This window comes from Delphinus delphis, chromosome 16 (genome assembly GCF_949987515.2).
Source record: "Delphinus delphis chromosome 16, mDelDel1.2, whole genome shotgun sequence".
Taxonomy (NCBI): Eukaryota; Metazoa; Chordata; class Mammalia; order Artiodactyla; family Delphinidae; genus Delphinus; species Delphinus delphis.
In genome coordinates, this window is record NC_082698.1 from 11,341,792 (window position 1) to 11,358,723 (window position 16,932).

Below are 16,932 nucleotides of genomic sequence, written 5' to 3' on the forward strand. Positions count from 1 at the left end.
ACGCAGTGTTTGTGTGGTATTAAGATCTTGGGGACAGGAGAATAGCTTCTGATTAGTTGTGTGACTGGCAATGCCGATCACTTCTTTGGAAATTTAAGAGGTTGAAACAGATCATTCATTTAACCAGTGTTTATTGAGTGTCTTCTGGGCTCTTAAGAAACAGCATTGGACTAAATAGACCAACATTTCTCACTCTCCTTGACTCACTTTACACTGTTAAAAAATTATTGAGAACTTAAAGAGATGTTGTTTGGGTTTTTATTATCAATTTACCATATTAGAAGTTAAAACTAAAAACATATTAAAATATTCATTGAAAATAAATCAATTACATATGAGCAAAAGTAAAATATTTTTGTAAAAAATAGCTATTTTTCCAAACAAAATAATATTAGTGATAAAAGTGACATTGTTTTAAATTTTTGCCAGTCTCTGTAATGTCTGGATTAATAGAAGACAGCTGGATTGTCATATCTGTTCCTGCATTCAGTCTATTGTAACATGATGTTTTGACTGAAGTATATGAAGGAATGTTGGCCTTACACAGATGAAAAAGTAGTTGGCAAAGGAAGGACTTTTAATGGCATTTTCAGATAACTGTAGATATTCTTCTGATACTAGACCAAAACTGTCCATATGGCATTTTCTTCAGGGATAGTTGTGTGAAATCTGTAATCTCATCAATGAACTTTTTATACTCTGCTATCGTAAATTCATTGGTCTGTCTTGCACATTGAATGGATCTTTTATCCATGTGTGATTTTGACCTCATGGACCCCATAAAAGGGTTTCAGCAACTCCCTGGGAGTGCCCTGGATCACTCTTTGTTGGTGGTGGAAGACCAACAAATAATAAATAATATATATAGTATGTCACTGAAGTGCCGTGGAGAACAGTAAAGGCCCAGGGGAAGGGGATAGGGAGTGCTGGGGGTAGGCCAGGGTGGAGTTGCTGACAACTACAGCGTGTCGGGGAAGCCCTCTCCAGGGTGGAGTTCAGGGAGAGACTTGATGCAAACCCAGGATCAAGACACAGGGCCGTATTGGGGAAAGTGTCCTGTGCAGAGAACAAGTTCAGGGTCCGAGCGCAGCGTGCTGGGCATGTTGAGGAACACCAGCCTGAGGGGCCGGTGTACTGCCATGGAATGAGTGCTGGGGAGGAGCGTAGGACGTGGGGTCTGAGTGGCAGCCTAGGGCCACTCAAAGCTTGAGGCCAACATTTAAGTAGCACATATTTGGGACGTGAATTATATTTTTAAGTATGAAAGTGATATGAGGAAAGTACTCAGGATTCTTGCATGGTAAGGTATTTCCTTTTTGTTCTTTTTATTCTACATCACTTGGTAGTGGTTTGTTTTACTGTTTCATTTTTACCATATCCCACTCCCTTATATTACTCTTATGTTTGTGTTTAGCACTGAACTTTTTCTAAACACTTACCTTTTTAATATCTTATTTAGTTTTCGTAGCAGTAAGTGTGAGTGACCTACTTTTGCTTATATGGAGCTGCACCCTGCTCTATGCCACCTTTTGTTTCGACAGACTCTGTTTCTTTCGGGGTCATTTCCTTGTATCTATAATATGACCCCCCCCCCCCCCCGCTTTCTTTGAATTACTGAGCCAAAGTACAAAAATCCTCTGCATTTTGAAAATACATCTTCTCTCTTCCTTGACATCCTTCCCCACCCTAGTCTCCACCCGTACCACACATAATTCTTTATGGTCCAGAGTGATCTTAGATTGGAGTACAATGCAGGGTGCAGAGGGCACTGGGTGGTGGGCTCAGGAAGACGGAGGGAGGTGCAGGTGGACTTAACTGATTTTCTGCTGCTGAGACTGGGTGAGGAGGTGGCTCTCCCGGGTAGAGCAGGTTCCGAGACCCACAGCGCTGATGACAGTGTGGAGTCCTCCACACCTCAGGCCTCCTTGGAGCAGTTTGTTTAGAGGTCTGCAGCTGTCTGTGCTGAATGAATATAGTTTTATTTTATTTTCAAAATTTATTAAAAATTTTTAAAATGGAAGTATAGTTGATATATAAGTTACAGGTGTACACAATATAGTGATTCACAGATTTTTTAAAAATTGAAGTACAGTTGATTTACAGTGTTGTGTTAGTTTCAGGTGTACAGCAGAGTGATTCAGTTACACATATATATCTATTTTTTTCTCAGATTCTTTTCTCGTATAGGTTATTACAGAATATTGAGTATACTTCCCTGTGCTGTATAGTAGGTCCCTGTTGGTTATCTGTTTTATATGCAGTAGTGTATTATGTTAATCCCAAACTCCTAATTTATCCCCCCACCCCTCAGCCCTTTCCCCTTTGGTAACCATAAGTTTGTTTTCTGTGTCTGTGGGTCTATTTCTGTTTTGTATATAAGTTCATTTGTATCTTTTTTTTTTTTTTTTTTTTAAGATTCCACATGTAAGTGATATCATACGATATTTGTCTTTCTCTGTCTGGCTTACTTTACTTAGTATGATAATCTCTAGATCCATCCATGTTGCTGCAAATGCCATTATTTCATTGGATTTTATGGCTGAGTATTCCATTGTATATATGTACCACATCTTCTTTATCCATTCATCTGTTGATGGACATTTAGGTGGTTTCCATGTCTTGGCTATTGTGAATAGTGCTGCTATGAACAAAGGGGTGCGTGTATCTTTTTGGTTTAGAGTTTTGTTTGTATGCCCAGGAGTGGGATTGCTGGATCCTTTGGTAATTCTATTTTTAGTTTTCTGAGGAAACTCCATACTGTTTTCCATAGAGGCTGCACCAACTTACATTCCCACCAACAGTGTAGGAGGGTTCCCTTTTCTCCACACCCTCTCCAGCATTTATTATTTGTAGACTTTTTGATGATGGCCATTCTGACCAGTGTGAGTGATATCTCGTAGTTTTGATCTGCATTTCTCTAATAGCAATGTTGAGCATCTTTTCATGTGCCTTTTGGCCATGTGTATGTCATCTCTGGAGAAATGCCTACTTAGGTCTGTGCCCACTTTTTTTTTTTTTTTTTTTGGCAGTGCGCGGGCCTCTCACTGTTGTGGCCTCTCCCATTGTGGAGCACAGCCTCCGGACACGCAGGCTCAGCGGCCATGGCTCACGGGCCCAGCCGCTCCATGGCATGTGGGATCCTCCCGGACTGGGGCACGAACCCGTGTCCCCTGCATCGGCAGACGGACACTCAACCACTGTGCCACCAGGGAAGCCCTATGCCCACTTTTTGATTGGGTTTGTTATTTTGATACTGAGCTGTATGAGCTGTTTGTATATTTTGGAAATTAAGCCCTTGTCAGTTGCATAATTTGCAAATATTTTCTCCCATTCTGTAGGTTTTCTTTTCATTTAGTTTATGGTTTCCTTTGTTGTGCAAAAGCTTTTAAGTTTAATTAGGTCCCATTTGTTTGTTTTTGTTTTTATTTCCATTACTCTAGGAGATAGATCCAAAAAGATATTGCTGCCATTTATGTCAGAGTGCTCTGCCTATGTTTTCCTCTAGGAGTTTTATGGTATCCAGTCTTACATTTAGGTCTTTAATCCATTCTGAGTTTATTTTTTTATATGGTGTTAGAGACTGTTCTAATTCATTCTTTTACATGTGGCTGTCCAGTTTTCCCAGCAACACTTATTGAAGAGACTGTCATTTCTTCATGGTATATTCTTGCCTCCTTTGTTGTAGATTAATTGACCATATGTGTGTGGGTTTATTTCTGGGCTTTCTGTTCTGTTCCATTGATCTATATTTTTGTTTTGTGCTAGTACCATACTGTTTTGATGACTGTAGCTTTGTAGTATACTCTGAAGTCAGGGAGCCTGATTCCTCCAGCTCCGTTTTTCTTTCTCAAGATTGCTTTGGCTATTTGGGGTCTTTTGTGTTTCCATACAAATTAAAAATTTTTTTTTCTAGTTCTATAGAAAACGCCATTGGGGGCTTCCCTGGTGGCGCAGTGGGTTGAGAGTCTGCCTGCCGATGCAGGGGACACAGGTTCAGTTCGTGCTCCGGTCTGGGAAGATCCCACATGCCGTGGAGTGGCTAGGGCCCGTGAGCCATGGCCGCTGAGCCTGCGCGTCCGGAGCCTGTGCTCCGCAACGGGAGAGGCCACAACAGTGAGAGGCCTGTGTACCGCAAAAAAAACAAAAACAAAAACAAAAAACGCCATTGGTAATTTGATAGGGATTGCATTGAATTTGTAGATCACCTTGGGCAATATAGTTTGGTGTTTGTCCTCTCCTCTCACGATTACTGATTTAGATATCGTATTTGTATATGGATGATTTCCTACTTCTACTCTATGTTTGCCTTTACTGATGAATATGATTTTAATTCAGGGAGCACAGAGGAAAATTAAGCTTTTCTCTCTCTGTCTTGATGTGTAAATAAACATTTTATTTTCTGTTTTGTTAGCCTGTGGTCAGTTAAAGAAGTTAAGCCTCTGAATATTTGATATATATATCAGTTGTCTATCATTTGTTTCTGGTTCACTGGTAAAATAAAAAGTATTCTTCAAGAATACTGAACAAGACAGCTGAAAATAAAGCAGCTCATAGAATCAGAAATTCTTATGATGGAGAAATTTTTGTTTCTAAGAGCTCAAGAAACCATGAGACTGCTTACTCCCTTAGAAATAATAAGCTCTTTCTTTCCATTATAAAATGTAGTGTTTAACTCCAAATATATGTTTTCTTAAAAGAGGGAAACTTAGTTCCTTGATCATTAAAAAAATTTCTCTTTGCAGTCTTTTCATCTGCAGATGACTATAGCGAACATGAACCACTTGAAATTCATTCCCCACAAAGACTACACATCCAATCGCTTGGTCAGCGGGCTCCTCCAGCTGCCCAGCAATACTTCTCTTGTAATTGATGAAACTCTCCTGGAACAGGGGCAGCTGGACACGCCAGGTGTGTGCACGGACGTTGTCCTTCCATTTCTAACTCCCAGCAAAGCCAGGCGTGGTAATGATCTTCTAAGGAATAACTGAACAAAGACAAATTCACACTTCACAAGTACTTAAGACAAAGGCTTGCTCTGTGAATTTGGTTAAAGCATATATCATTAACAAATAAGTTGTGTACATCAACTATGTTTTGTGATAGTTTGAAAATAGTATGATAATACACCAAGTAGCAGGTAGCTTTTTAAAGGCTGAAAAGGGAGGAGGTTTTGCCTTTAGTCCTATATTACCTCAAAAGAAAAGTTGTAGAAAAGATCTAATAAAACATTTTCTACCAGCCAATGTGATTTAAAAATTTTTTTTCAAAGAATCTCTGAAAAAATATTTAGTAGATCAGATGGCTTGCACTAACCTCAGTTATGGAACATGTTATAAAATTACAAGAAAGCAGATTGTTTTATCTATGCTCAAATGAGAATTAAGACACTTCGCTGGTGTAAGTTCAAGAGGTAAAAATAGAAAAAATAGTGTAGACTGGGTAGAATTAAGGCAAAGGTGAGTATAAATTCAGTAAAATTCAGTAACTTTATCTCTGTATAAAAATAATTTTGGTTCTACCAGATTATTTTAGCCCTGTGAAGATGCCACATACAAAATAATCATACTTTTATCGGGAACTATTTTATATCTAATTGCACACCAGATGCTTGGTATTAGATTTGGGGTGGGTGGGGGAGGAATCTTGGCTCCAGAAGTACGTTTGTGTAGCTTGACAGATATTATCTGTGAAGCCTATTAATTAATGACCATTTAGAAGATTGAACAGTGCCTCATATACTTTTTTTTAAAGCAGTAGAAATCTCATGTCTTATTATTAATGTCAGCAAAACTAATTTGGTTAGGTGATTAAAATCAAGTTACTGAAAAATTATTCCCTTGTTTTTGTAGGTGTTCATAATGTGACTGCCCTGAGCAACCTAATAACTTGGCAGAAGGTGGATTATGACTTCAGCTACCACCAGATGGAATTCCCCTGCAATATTAATGTTTTTATTACTTCGGAGGGGAGATCACTCCTGCCGGTAATGAAGGGTCATTTTTAAATGGACGGAGGTTATATTGGAAAGATACCTATATTTTTGCTTTGTTTCTTGGTACTGCTTATTATTAATAAGTTAAACTTGTTTCAGAGTTGTGGCTGCCGATTATTAATGAGGGAACTGCTTATTTTGTTCTCTGGGATGAAAACTTTGTATCTGTAAAGAAAATCACAAGACAAGCAAAGAAAACTCTTGGCAGCAGAAAACTCCCACATGTAGGGAGAGAAAGTAGAAACTGTCTGTAAATTGCCTGATTAACATCCAGACCTTTGTTCTTGCTGCCTCTGTTCCATTGTTTTCTGCCAATCCTACGTGAGAAATATTTTAGAGTTCCTTTTAAAATGTTCCTAACCACCTGGTAATTATTTCTATGCTTTATCATGAAATGCTCTGGTGAATCATCAGTGACTAATGAAGAGAGCTTTTACGTCTGAGTCATTAATGATGAGAAGTATGCCCAGTTGTTGAAAAGGTGTACAGTTGCTCTGTATAATGATGTTCACCCTTGATATATGAGGAACTGCCTGTGAATGAGAATGAAATGGCCCAGTGGTAAATTTCTGTGGGAAAGTGTGATTTGCTATATGTGGTTTCTAGAAATGCAGTTCAGTAAGAAATAGAGTACATGTTCCATGATTAAGGAAACATCTATAACATTTTAATTAGCTGCTTTTTAGAGATTCACTATCTTTTTATATGTTTACTGATACCATTGAGGAAACATAAGTAACCAAGAAAAGGCTAACTTCTGTAATTATTGCTGAGTTACAGTGCATAGAAATTAATATTAAAAAGTGACCTCCCCCTAATAATGAATTGTATTTAATTCCCTTAGGGGCTGATAGAGATAATGCATCCCCCTGAAATTCTAGGTTGATTTAGGAACTTGGAAAATGATGTGTACTGTTTCTCATTTTAGGCAGACTGCCAGATCCACTTACAGCCACAGCTAATTCCACCAAACATGGAGGAGTACATGAACAGCCTTCTCTCTGCGGTGCTGCCTTCCGTGCTGAATAAATTCCGCATTTACCTGACCCTTTTGAGGTTCCTGGATTATAGCATATCTGATGAAATAACCAAGGTGTGTTTGGGTTAAAACAAAGGATTTCCCTGTGTTGAATTGGGATATTTAATCAATTTACATTTATTGTAATTACTGGTAAGGTAATCTTGCTATTTGTTTTCTGTGTCATATGTCTTTTTTGTTCCTCTAGTCCTCCATTATTGTCTTCTTGTGTTTGAAATAGATATTTCTAGTGTACAATTTTAATTTCCATGTCTTTTCTTTTATGACATATTTTTTTTCTTTAGTAGTTGCCCTGGGAGCTACACTAACATCTTAACTATGATAATCTGGGATTAATTTAGGATTATGCCAGTTTAAGCACAATAGTATGCAAAAACTTTGCTCCTTTATACTTCCATTCCTTCTCCCGCTCCTTTGTGCTTTATTATCATTCACATTACGTCTTTATACACTGATACGTCTGTCAACACATTTGTAATTATTGCTTTATGCAGTTGTCTTTAAAGACATTTATACTACCTTTTATATTTACCTGTGTAGTTACCTTTACCAGTGATCTTCACGTGGATCCGAGTTACTTTCACTTGAGCCTGGAGAACTCTCTTTCGTATTTCTCAGTATTTTTTATGGGGGAGCTCTGCTTGTGACACATTCTCAGTTTTTGCTTACCTGGGAATGTCTTAATTTCTCCTTAATTTTTGGAGACTAATATTGCTGGATGTAGAATTCTTGGTTCATAGGCTTGTTCTTTCAGCACTTTTAAGTCCTCCAACTGCCTAGTGGATTTTCTGAGGAGAAGTCAGTTTCCAGTGAGGGTTCTTTGTACACAATGAGTCATTTTTCTCTTGTCCTTTCAAGATTCTCTCTTTGGCTTTTGACAGTTTAGCTGTAATGTGTCTACATATGGATCTCTTTGAGTTTATCCTACTTGCAATTTATTGAGCTTCTTGGATGTGCAGATTAATGCACATTTGGGGGGAGTTTTCAAGACATTTGGTAAGTTTTTGACCATTATTTCTTTACGTTTTTTTCTGCCCCTTTCTCCTCTGTGGCACTCCCATGTATGTATGTGGTACATTTGATGGTGTCCCACAGGTCTTTGAGGCTCTGTTCAGTTTTCCTCATTCTTTTTGCTTTCTGTTCCACAGACCAGATAATTTTGGTCAGCCTGTCTACAGATTTGCTGAATCTTTCTTCTGCCTTTCAAGCGAATTTTTAATTTAAGTTGTATTTTTCAACTTCAGAATTTCTGTTTGCTTTTTAAATAATTCCTATCGCTTTACTGGTATTTTCTATTTGGTGAGACATCATTCTCATACTTAAAGTTCTTTATTCATGGTTTCCTTTAGTTCTTTGAATATATTTAAAATAGCTAATTTAAAGTCTTTGTGTAGTAATTCCAATATTTAAGTTTCCTCAAGGCCTTATTTCCCAATGAAGGGGGCTACACATTCTTGTCTCTTTGTATTTCTCCTACTTTTTGTATTGAAAACCAGCTTTTTTATAGATGATTTATTTTTTTAATCTAGTTATTTATCTTTGGCTGCGTTGGGTCTTTATTGCTGCGTGCAGGCTTTTCTCTAGTTGAGGCAAGTGGGGGCTACTCTTCGTTGTGGCGCACAAGCTTCTCATTGGGTGGGTTCTCTTGTTGCAGAGCACGGGCTCTAGGCGCGCGGGCTTCAGTAGTTGTGGCTCGCGGGCTCTAGAACACAGGCTCAGTAGTTGTGGCGCACAGGCTTAGTTGCTCCGCGGCATGGGGGATCTTCCCGGACCAGGGCTCGAACCCATGTTCCCTGCATTGGCAGGCGGATTCTTAACCACTGCGCCACCAGGGAAGCCCAAACCAGGTGTTGTAAATAATGTAATTTGGCAACTCTGCTCTGGCAGATTCTGCCCCCTCCCCACCTGCCCCCCCAGGGTTTTGTTGTTGTTGCTCTTTGTTGTTTAGTGACTTTTCTGAACTGATTTTTAAAAGTCTGTATTCTTAGTTGTATGTGGGCACTGAAGTCTTGGCTCAGTTAGCTCAGTGGGCAGTGATTGGATAGAAATTTAATTTCCTTAGATGCCTGGAAGCAGTCTCCCAGTCTAAGCTAAGGGACTCTGTATCCATGTTGGAGCAATCCTTTAACACTCAGCCATGCAGTTTACAGCTGCCCCCTAGCCTTTGCCTTCTACTTGCACAGAGCCTCAAGGTTGTTCAGTGGTGAGAGCTTATGGCCTGCCTACTCAGGCTCCGATCTTCTGAGCATGTGCCCAGCCCTGGGCATGCATGTGACCTTCTAAATTCCTGGTGGTTGGGGATAGATATACACACCCACACACACACATATTTGTGTGTGTGGGTGTGTATATGTATATGTGTATAAAAGAATATATATGTGTGTGTATATGTATATATACATATATATGCATATGTGTGTATATGTATATATACATATATATGTGTATTCCTCCCCCTCCAGATCCCCTTAAGGATATGTCATTCCCCAGATTTTCTCTTTTTTTTTCTTTTTGGTTTGGTTGTTGTTTTTTTTTCCCACAGTGACTTTTGAATTTTTTTTTTTTATACAGCAGGTTCTTTGTTTTTTTTGTGTGTGTGTGTTACGCGGGCCTCTCACTGTTGTGGCCTCTCCCGTTGCGGAGCACAGGCTCTGGCTGCGCAGGCTCAGCGGCCATGGCTCACAGGCCCAGCCGCTCCGCGGCATGTGGGATCTTCCCGGACCAGGGCATGAACCCATGTCCCCTGCATCGGCAGGCCGACTCTCAACCACTGTGCCACCAGGGAAGCCCTATATAGCAGGTTCTTATTAGTTATCCATTTTATATATATTAGTATATATATGTCAATCCCAATCTCCCAGTTCATCACACCACAACCCCACCACTTTCCCCCCTTGGTGTCCATACGTCTGTTCTCTACTTCTGTGTCTCAATTTCTGCCCTGCAAACCGGTTCATCTGTACCATTTTCTAGGTTCCACATATATGCGTTAATGTACAATATTTGTTTTTCTCTTTCTGACTTACTTCACTCTGTATGACAGTCTCTAGATGCATCCACGTCTCTACAGATGCCCCAATTTATGTCCTTTTTATGGCTGAGTAATATTCCATTGTATACATGTACCACATCTTTATCCATTCATCTGTGGATTGGCATTTAGGTTGCTTCCATGTCCTGGCTATTGTAAATAGTGCTGCAGTCAACACTGGGGTGCATTTGTCTTTTTGAATTGTGGTTTTCTCTGGGTATATGCCCAGTCGTGGGATTGCTGGGTCATATGGTAATTCTATTTTTAGTTTTTTAAGGAACCTCCATACTGTTCTCCATATTGGCTGTATCAGTTTGCATTCCCACCAACAGTGCAAGAGGGTTCCCTATTTTACACACCCTCTCCAGCATTTTTCTTTGTAGATTTTCTGATGATGCCCATTCTGACTGGTGTGAGGTGATACCTCATTGTAGTTTTGATTTGCATTTCCCTAATAATTAGTGATGTTGAGCAGCTTTTTATGTGCTTCTTGGCCATCTGTATGTCTTCTTTGGAGAAATGTCTGTTTAGGTCGTCTGCCCATTTCTGGATTGGGTGGTTTGTTTTTTTAATATTGAGCTGCATGAGCTGTTTATATATTTTGGAGATTAATCCATTGTCTGTTGATTTGTTTGCAAATATTTTCTCCCATTCTGAGGGTTGTCTTTTCGTCTTGTTTGTAGTTTCCTTTGCTGTGCAAAAGCTTTTAAGTTTCATTAGGTCCCATTTGTTTATTTTTGTTTTTACTTCCATTACTCTAGGAGGTGGATGAGAAAAGATCTTGCTGTGATTTATGTCAAAGAGTGTTCTTCCTATGTTTTCCTCTAAGAGTTTTATGGTGTCCAGTCTTAGATTTAGGTCTTTTATCCATTTTGAGTTTATTTTTGTGTATGGTATTAGGGAGTGTTCTAATTTCATTCTTTTACATGTAGCTGTCCAGTTTTCCCAGCACCACTTATTGAAGAGACTGTCTTTTCTCCATTGTATCTCCTTGCCTCCTTTATCATAGATTAGTTGACCATAGGTGTGTGGGTTTGTCTCTGGGCTTTCTATCCTGTTCCATTGATCTATGTTTCTATTTTTGTGCCAGTACTGTATTGTCTTGATTACTGTAGCTTTGTAGTATAGTCTGAAGTCAGGGAGTCTGATTCCTCCAGCTCTGTTTTTTTTCCCCTCAAGACTGCTTTGGCTATTCGGGGTCTTTTGTGTCTCCATGCAACTTTTAAGATTTTTTTCTCTAGTTCTGTAAAAAATGTCATTGGTAATTTGATAGGGATTGCACTGAATCTGTAGATGGCTTTGGGTACTATAGTCATCTTCACAACATTGATTCTTCCAATCCAAGAACGTGGTATATCTCTCCATCTGTTGGTAGCATCTTTAATTTCTTTCAGCAGTGTTTTGTAGTTTTCTGCATACAGGTCTTTTGTCTCTGTAGGTAGGTTTATTCCTAGGTATTTTATTCTTTTTGTTGCAGTGGTAAATGGGAGTGTTTCCTTAATTTCTTTTTCAGATTTTTCATCATTAGTGTATAGGAATGCAAGAGATTTCTGTGCATTAATTTTGTGTCCTGCAACTTTACTAAATTCATTGATTAGCTCTAGTAGTTTCCTGCTGGCATCTTTAAGATTCTCTATGTATAGTATCATGTCATCTGCAAACAGTGACACTTTTACTTCTTCTTTATCAATTTGTATTTCTTTTATTTCTTTTTCTTCTCTGATTGCCGTGGCTAGGACTTCCAAAACTATGTTGAATGATAGTGGTGAGAGTGGACATCCTTGTCTTGTTTCTGATCTTAGAGGAAATGCTTTCCGTTTTTCACCATTGAGAATGATGTTTGCTGTGGGTTTGTCATATATGGCCTTTATTATATTGAGGTAGGGTCCCTCTATGCCCACTATATTGAGGTAGGGTCCCTCTATGCCCTATAATGCGAATGTTTTTGCATTTAATGTTGTCCCAGAAGTCTCTTAGGCTGTCTTCATTTCTTTTCATTCTTTTTTTTTATTCTGTTCCGCAGCAGTGATTTCACCATTCTGTCTTCCAGGTCACTTATCCGTTCTTCTGCCTCAGTTATTCTGCTATTGATTCCTTCTAGTGTGTTTTTCATTTCAGTTATCGTATTGTTCATCTCTGCTTGTTTGTTAACTCTTCTAGGTCTTTGTTAAACACTTCTTGCATCTTCTCGATCTTTCCTCCATTTTTTTTGAGGTCCTCGATCATCTTTACTGTCATTATTCTGAATTCTTTTTCTGCAGCATTGCCTGTCTCCGCTTCATTTAGTTGTTTTTCTGGGGTTTTATCTTTTTCCTTCATCTGGTACGTAGCCCTCTGCCTTTTCATCTTGTCCATTTTTTCTGTGAATGTGGTTTTTGTTCCACAGGCTGCAGGATTGTAGTTCTTCTTGCTTCTTCTGTCTGCCCTCTGGTGGATGAGGCTGTCGAAGAGGCTTGTGCAAGTTTCCATATGGGAGGGACTGGTGGTGGGTAGAGCTGGCTGTTGCTCTGGTGGGCAGAGCTCAGTAAAAGTTTAATCTGCTTGTCTGTTGATGGGTGGGGCTGGGTTCCGTCCCTGTTGGTTGGTTGGCCTGAAGCGACCCAGCACTGGAGCCTACCTGGGCTCTTTGGTGGCGCTAATGGCAGACTCTGGGAGGGCTCACACCAAGGAGTACTTCGCAGAACTTCTGCTGCCAGTGTCCTTGTCCTCACGGTGAGCCACAGCCACCCCCCGCCTCTGCACAGGACCCTCCAACACTAGCAGGTAGGTCTGGTTCAGTCTCCCCTGGGGTCACTGCTCCTTACCCCTGGGTCCTGATGCACACACTACTTTGTGTGTTCCCCCCCAGAGTGGAGTCTGTTTCTCCCAGTCCTGTCGAAGTCCTGCAATCAAACCCCTCTAGACTTCAAAGTCTGATTCTCTGGGAATTCCTCCTCCCATTCCTGAACCCCCAGGTTGGGAAGCCTGACATGGGCCTCAGAACCTTCACTCCAGTGGGTGGACTTCTGTGGTATAATTGTTCTCCAGTTTGTGAGTCACCCACCCAGTGGTTATGGGATTTGATTTTATTGTGATTGCACCCCTCCTGCCGTCTCACTGTGGCTTCTCCTTTGTCTTTGGATGTGGGGTATCTTTTTTGGTGAGTGCCAGTGTCTTCCTGTCGATGATTGTTCAGCAGTTAGTTGTGATTCAGGTGTTCTCGCAAGAGGGAGTGAGCACATGTCCATCTACTCCGCCGTCTGAACCAATCTCTCTCATTCCCTAGATTTTCTTTTTAATGGTTTTGGCTAGCCTGCTGTTTGCCCCAGCTGTTACCCAATGTCTGGGATGGCTAAGATGATCAGTAGTTGCTTCTGATTGCTTTTGATAAACTCTCTGGGGGAATAGGCTACTCACAGTGGGCAAGTGCCAAGTCAGGTTAAATAAAGACAGGCTTGCAAATGGATTCTTCCTGGGAACTACCAGACAAATAATAACAGTTCTCTGGGAATGGTGCTTTGACAGCTCCAGCCCCACAGCCCTCTCCAGTGGTTGCCAGGCTGGCTGTTTTCAGGGCTGCTTGGAGGTGGGTAGAGGAATAGGGCAAATTTAAATGCCTCAAAGCTCACTGTTCTTCCTATCTTTCTTGAAAAAATGCTCCCCGAATTGTTTCAAGCATCTGGTTAATGTGTAGAGTTTTGAAGAAGCTGATTTTGATCATTTTTGCCTGTGTTCTTGTTCCCTTTAATGGTGGTGAGGATCTTCAGAGGTCCTTACTTGGCAATTTTTGCTGACGTCTCTCTTCCCTGTGTTTAAAGGCATCATGTTTGCTATGCACATTGCTGGCTTTTATCTGTTTGCCTGGTGTTCTCAAATGAATCTTGAGTTTTGTTACTTTGTTTAGAGTACTTTCCTCAGTGGTATAACTTATGTGTAAAGTTTGGTTTTCAGTCCTTTTACCCATATTATTACCTCATTTGTCTAAGATGCAGGGTGACTTCCTCATTTTCACATCAGGCAAGGCACCATGTTACCTTCCTTTTCCCTACAAAATGCAAATGTCGTTTCCTCATAAGGAATAATTTTAAAGTTCATTTACTGTTTGATAAAGGCAGTTGAAGATGATTTTGTGGAGATGCGCAAGAACGATCCTCAGAGCATCACTGCCGATGATCTCCACCAGTTGCTCATTGTAGCTCGGTGAGTGTACATGTCCACGATTGCCTTTTCATTGAGCTGTAGATAAATCTGCTTACTTAGGGTAACTGAGGCAGACTTAGAAAAATGGAAATGAACTTCTTCCTTCTAAAAATCCCTTGTGGAATGACTCATTGAGAGGGAATCAGTGGCCAGGGATCACCTCAGTGGACCAGGCATGCTCCCTGTTCTCCACACTTCAAAGAGGGAATCACCCTCCAAATATGACAAAGTGTTCCTTTGTAGAAGTCTAACTTGGTTGTTGAGCTCTGTAGTTACCAGATGGTCTTGTCTCCCACAACAGTATTAAAAAAAACTTACAAACCAGTAGGTCTTAAAAAAAAAATAGTCATTATTCTAGGTCTAGACTTAAATTTGTTTCTGTATTTCAAACCAGGTTTCTGTCTCTCAGTGCTGGTCAGACAACACTGTCAAGAGAACGATGGCTAAGAGCAAAGCAGCTAGAGTCTTTAAGAAGAACCAGGCTTCAACAGCAGAAATGTGTGAATGGAAATGAACTTTGAAGGTACTGACATCTATGAAAGAGTAATGGGCGAATTGTAGCCACATTATTGTAAAATTCAAATATCATTTATACCACACTGTTTTGTAGATAATTTGTATCAAAAGAAAAAACCAATGTCTTTTCCTGAAATCACACCTGGTAACATCTAAAGTTTATATAATATTCAGTAAGGGCTTTTTCCTTACTGATTTTACGGAGCTTTTGAAGTTTGTTTTATAATTATATAAATTAGTAATGTACAAAATTGTATTTGATATTAAAAGTTTAATATTGATAATGTTGCTGATTATACCATTTCCTTAGTTTCCGTAGCTTCAGCTAAGTCATAGGCCAGACTCTGTTGAAATGCTAACATCAACATCATTTGAAGAAAATGGTTGCAATTCCAAAGTCAGAGGAATTGTTCACTTCATATTTTTATGTCTTTCCAATGAACAGTGGGTGTGAATGTGTACAGTGGTCCAAGTTTGGGGAATGGAGCATACTTGCCATAATTCACATGATCATGTGAAATTCTATAATATTATCTCCCAGACATCTGACCACAGCTTTTTTCCATTTAACAGTTGTTAACAACATGCAAAACAAGTCTTTAAATGGCAGTGGTTCCCAGACGTTTTGGGTTTCATGGACCAGTAATACTTCTAAAAATTGTCGGGATTGACAGAGTTGCCAATTTATTTTGCCAAGTAATCTGAAAGAAGTCACTGTATTATCACTCTTTTTTCCTTCATGAAAGGACAATCTCAGAACAAGAGATAGTCCTTTAAATGGAATAAATGTAGCTTTTTGAAAAAACACTACATTGTCCTTATTTTTCTCATTTCACTCCAGTGCATTTGGGAACCACTGTTTTATGGACTCGCTTAAGGGAATGCTGTCTGCCCTGTGAAGTTGTTTTGCCCAAATAGGAAGAGGACAAAATTTATTTAACTTTTTAAAAAATGCCTTCTTTAGAAAAAAATGGTTTTTAATTCTTTTCCTTAATAAATGTCATTTAGTTGCTGTGATTACATTGGATTTTGCACTTTTTATATAAATTTATCAATTAGTTCCAGATGTATTAGATGAACTAATATTATCTGCTAGTCCAGGAATGCCCTGATAAAACTGTATGTAGGTAGGTTTTCCCCAGACAAATTACAGTTTTAATACAAATTTTCAAAGGAATAAAAATATTATCCATAGCTAGAAAGCGAATTGATACAGTATAGTAGTATAAGTGGCATCAAGAATCTTTGAAAAGGTTAGAACACTACTTTTAAGCTATCACTGGTTATATATAAAGATTAGTTTCTCTTAGTAACTTACTTAGTCGGAAACATTAGAAATCAGTTAAATGATTACTTAAATTCTGCACCCCCCTGGCCCCCAAGGCCTAAAGTGACATTGCTAACCAAGAAAACAGGGTCAGCCTTGAAAATGGAGGAGTTTATTATGCCTCATGAACTGAAGTGAAAATTACTAGTTGTTTAACTTTTCCTAAACTCAAATCTATTTTTATAAACTAATGTAAATAATCTGTTTATATTTAGAATTCTAACTGGTTTTCATTTTTATAACTGGTAGACTAGACCTTCCTTAAACTTTTAGAAATAAAACAAAGGCTCAACTGGATTTGTGGGAATAAAATTCAACAGAGTAGATGAGTTACTGTGTGTTTATTGTGCCAGTGTGAATTGTAATTTACCAAAGAGAAGTACATAATTTGCTTGGTCTTACAGAGAAGTTCCCCTGAAAGGAAAACCCTTTCAAATAAATAAAACTTCCTAAATTACTAGTACTTTGGGCTGTTTTTCATGAATTATGAGACTCACCCCATGTGATCTTCTGTGTGGAAAACCATTACCAGACGTAAACTTCAGTATGAGAGGTGGTGCAGCACGGCGTCCTCCCTCTGAAGTCCCATTCAGGTAAGAGATTAGTACTCTGGGCTTCAGAAATCCTTTTCTCCTTGGACAGTGAAGTTTGTTGTTCTAATGCAATGTTAATCCTATTTGAAGCACCGGGAAACTGAACAGACATCTACATATTATCACCTTGATTGAGATTAAATTTTAGTTTTAATTTTAGTTTTAAAATTAATTTTAATTAACTTGATTTTAATTCCTTAATTTTAGTTTTCAAAAATCTCTTTGGAACTAATTTCTCTGGAGCTTAAAAACACA

General features: G+C 39.1%; 1 protein-coding gene across 5 annotated transcripts in view; it reads left to right on the plus strand.

The window, feature by feature from the left end:
• MCMBP (minichromosome maintenance complex binding protein) overlaps window positions 1-16,413 on the plus strand; it is a 67,957-nt gene extending 51,544 nt beyond the window's left edge. For 2 of the 5 annotated variants that reach the window (XM_060033958.1, XM_060033960.1), the window contains exons 12-16: window positions 4,743-4,908; window positions 5,850-5,983; window positions 6,921-7,085; window positions 14,153-14,241; window positions 14,636-16,413. In XM_060033958.1, the coding sequence (XP_059889941.1) occupies window positions 4,743-4,908; window positions 5,850-5,983; window positions 6,921-7,085; window positions 14,153-14,241; window positions 14,636-14,762 (681 nt within the window). In that variant the 3' untranslated portion in view covers window positions 14,763-16,413. The remainder of the gene's footprint in view (window positions 1-4,742; window positions 4,909-5,849; window positions 5,984-6,920; window positions 7,086-14,152; window positions 14,242-14,635) is intronic. The other 3 variants (XM_060033959.1, XM_060033963.1, XM_060033962.1) reach the window with 3 other exon arrangements.
• Window positions 16,414-16,932: the final 519 nt, after the last annotated feature.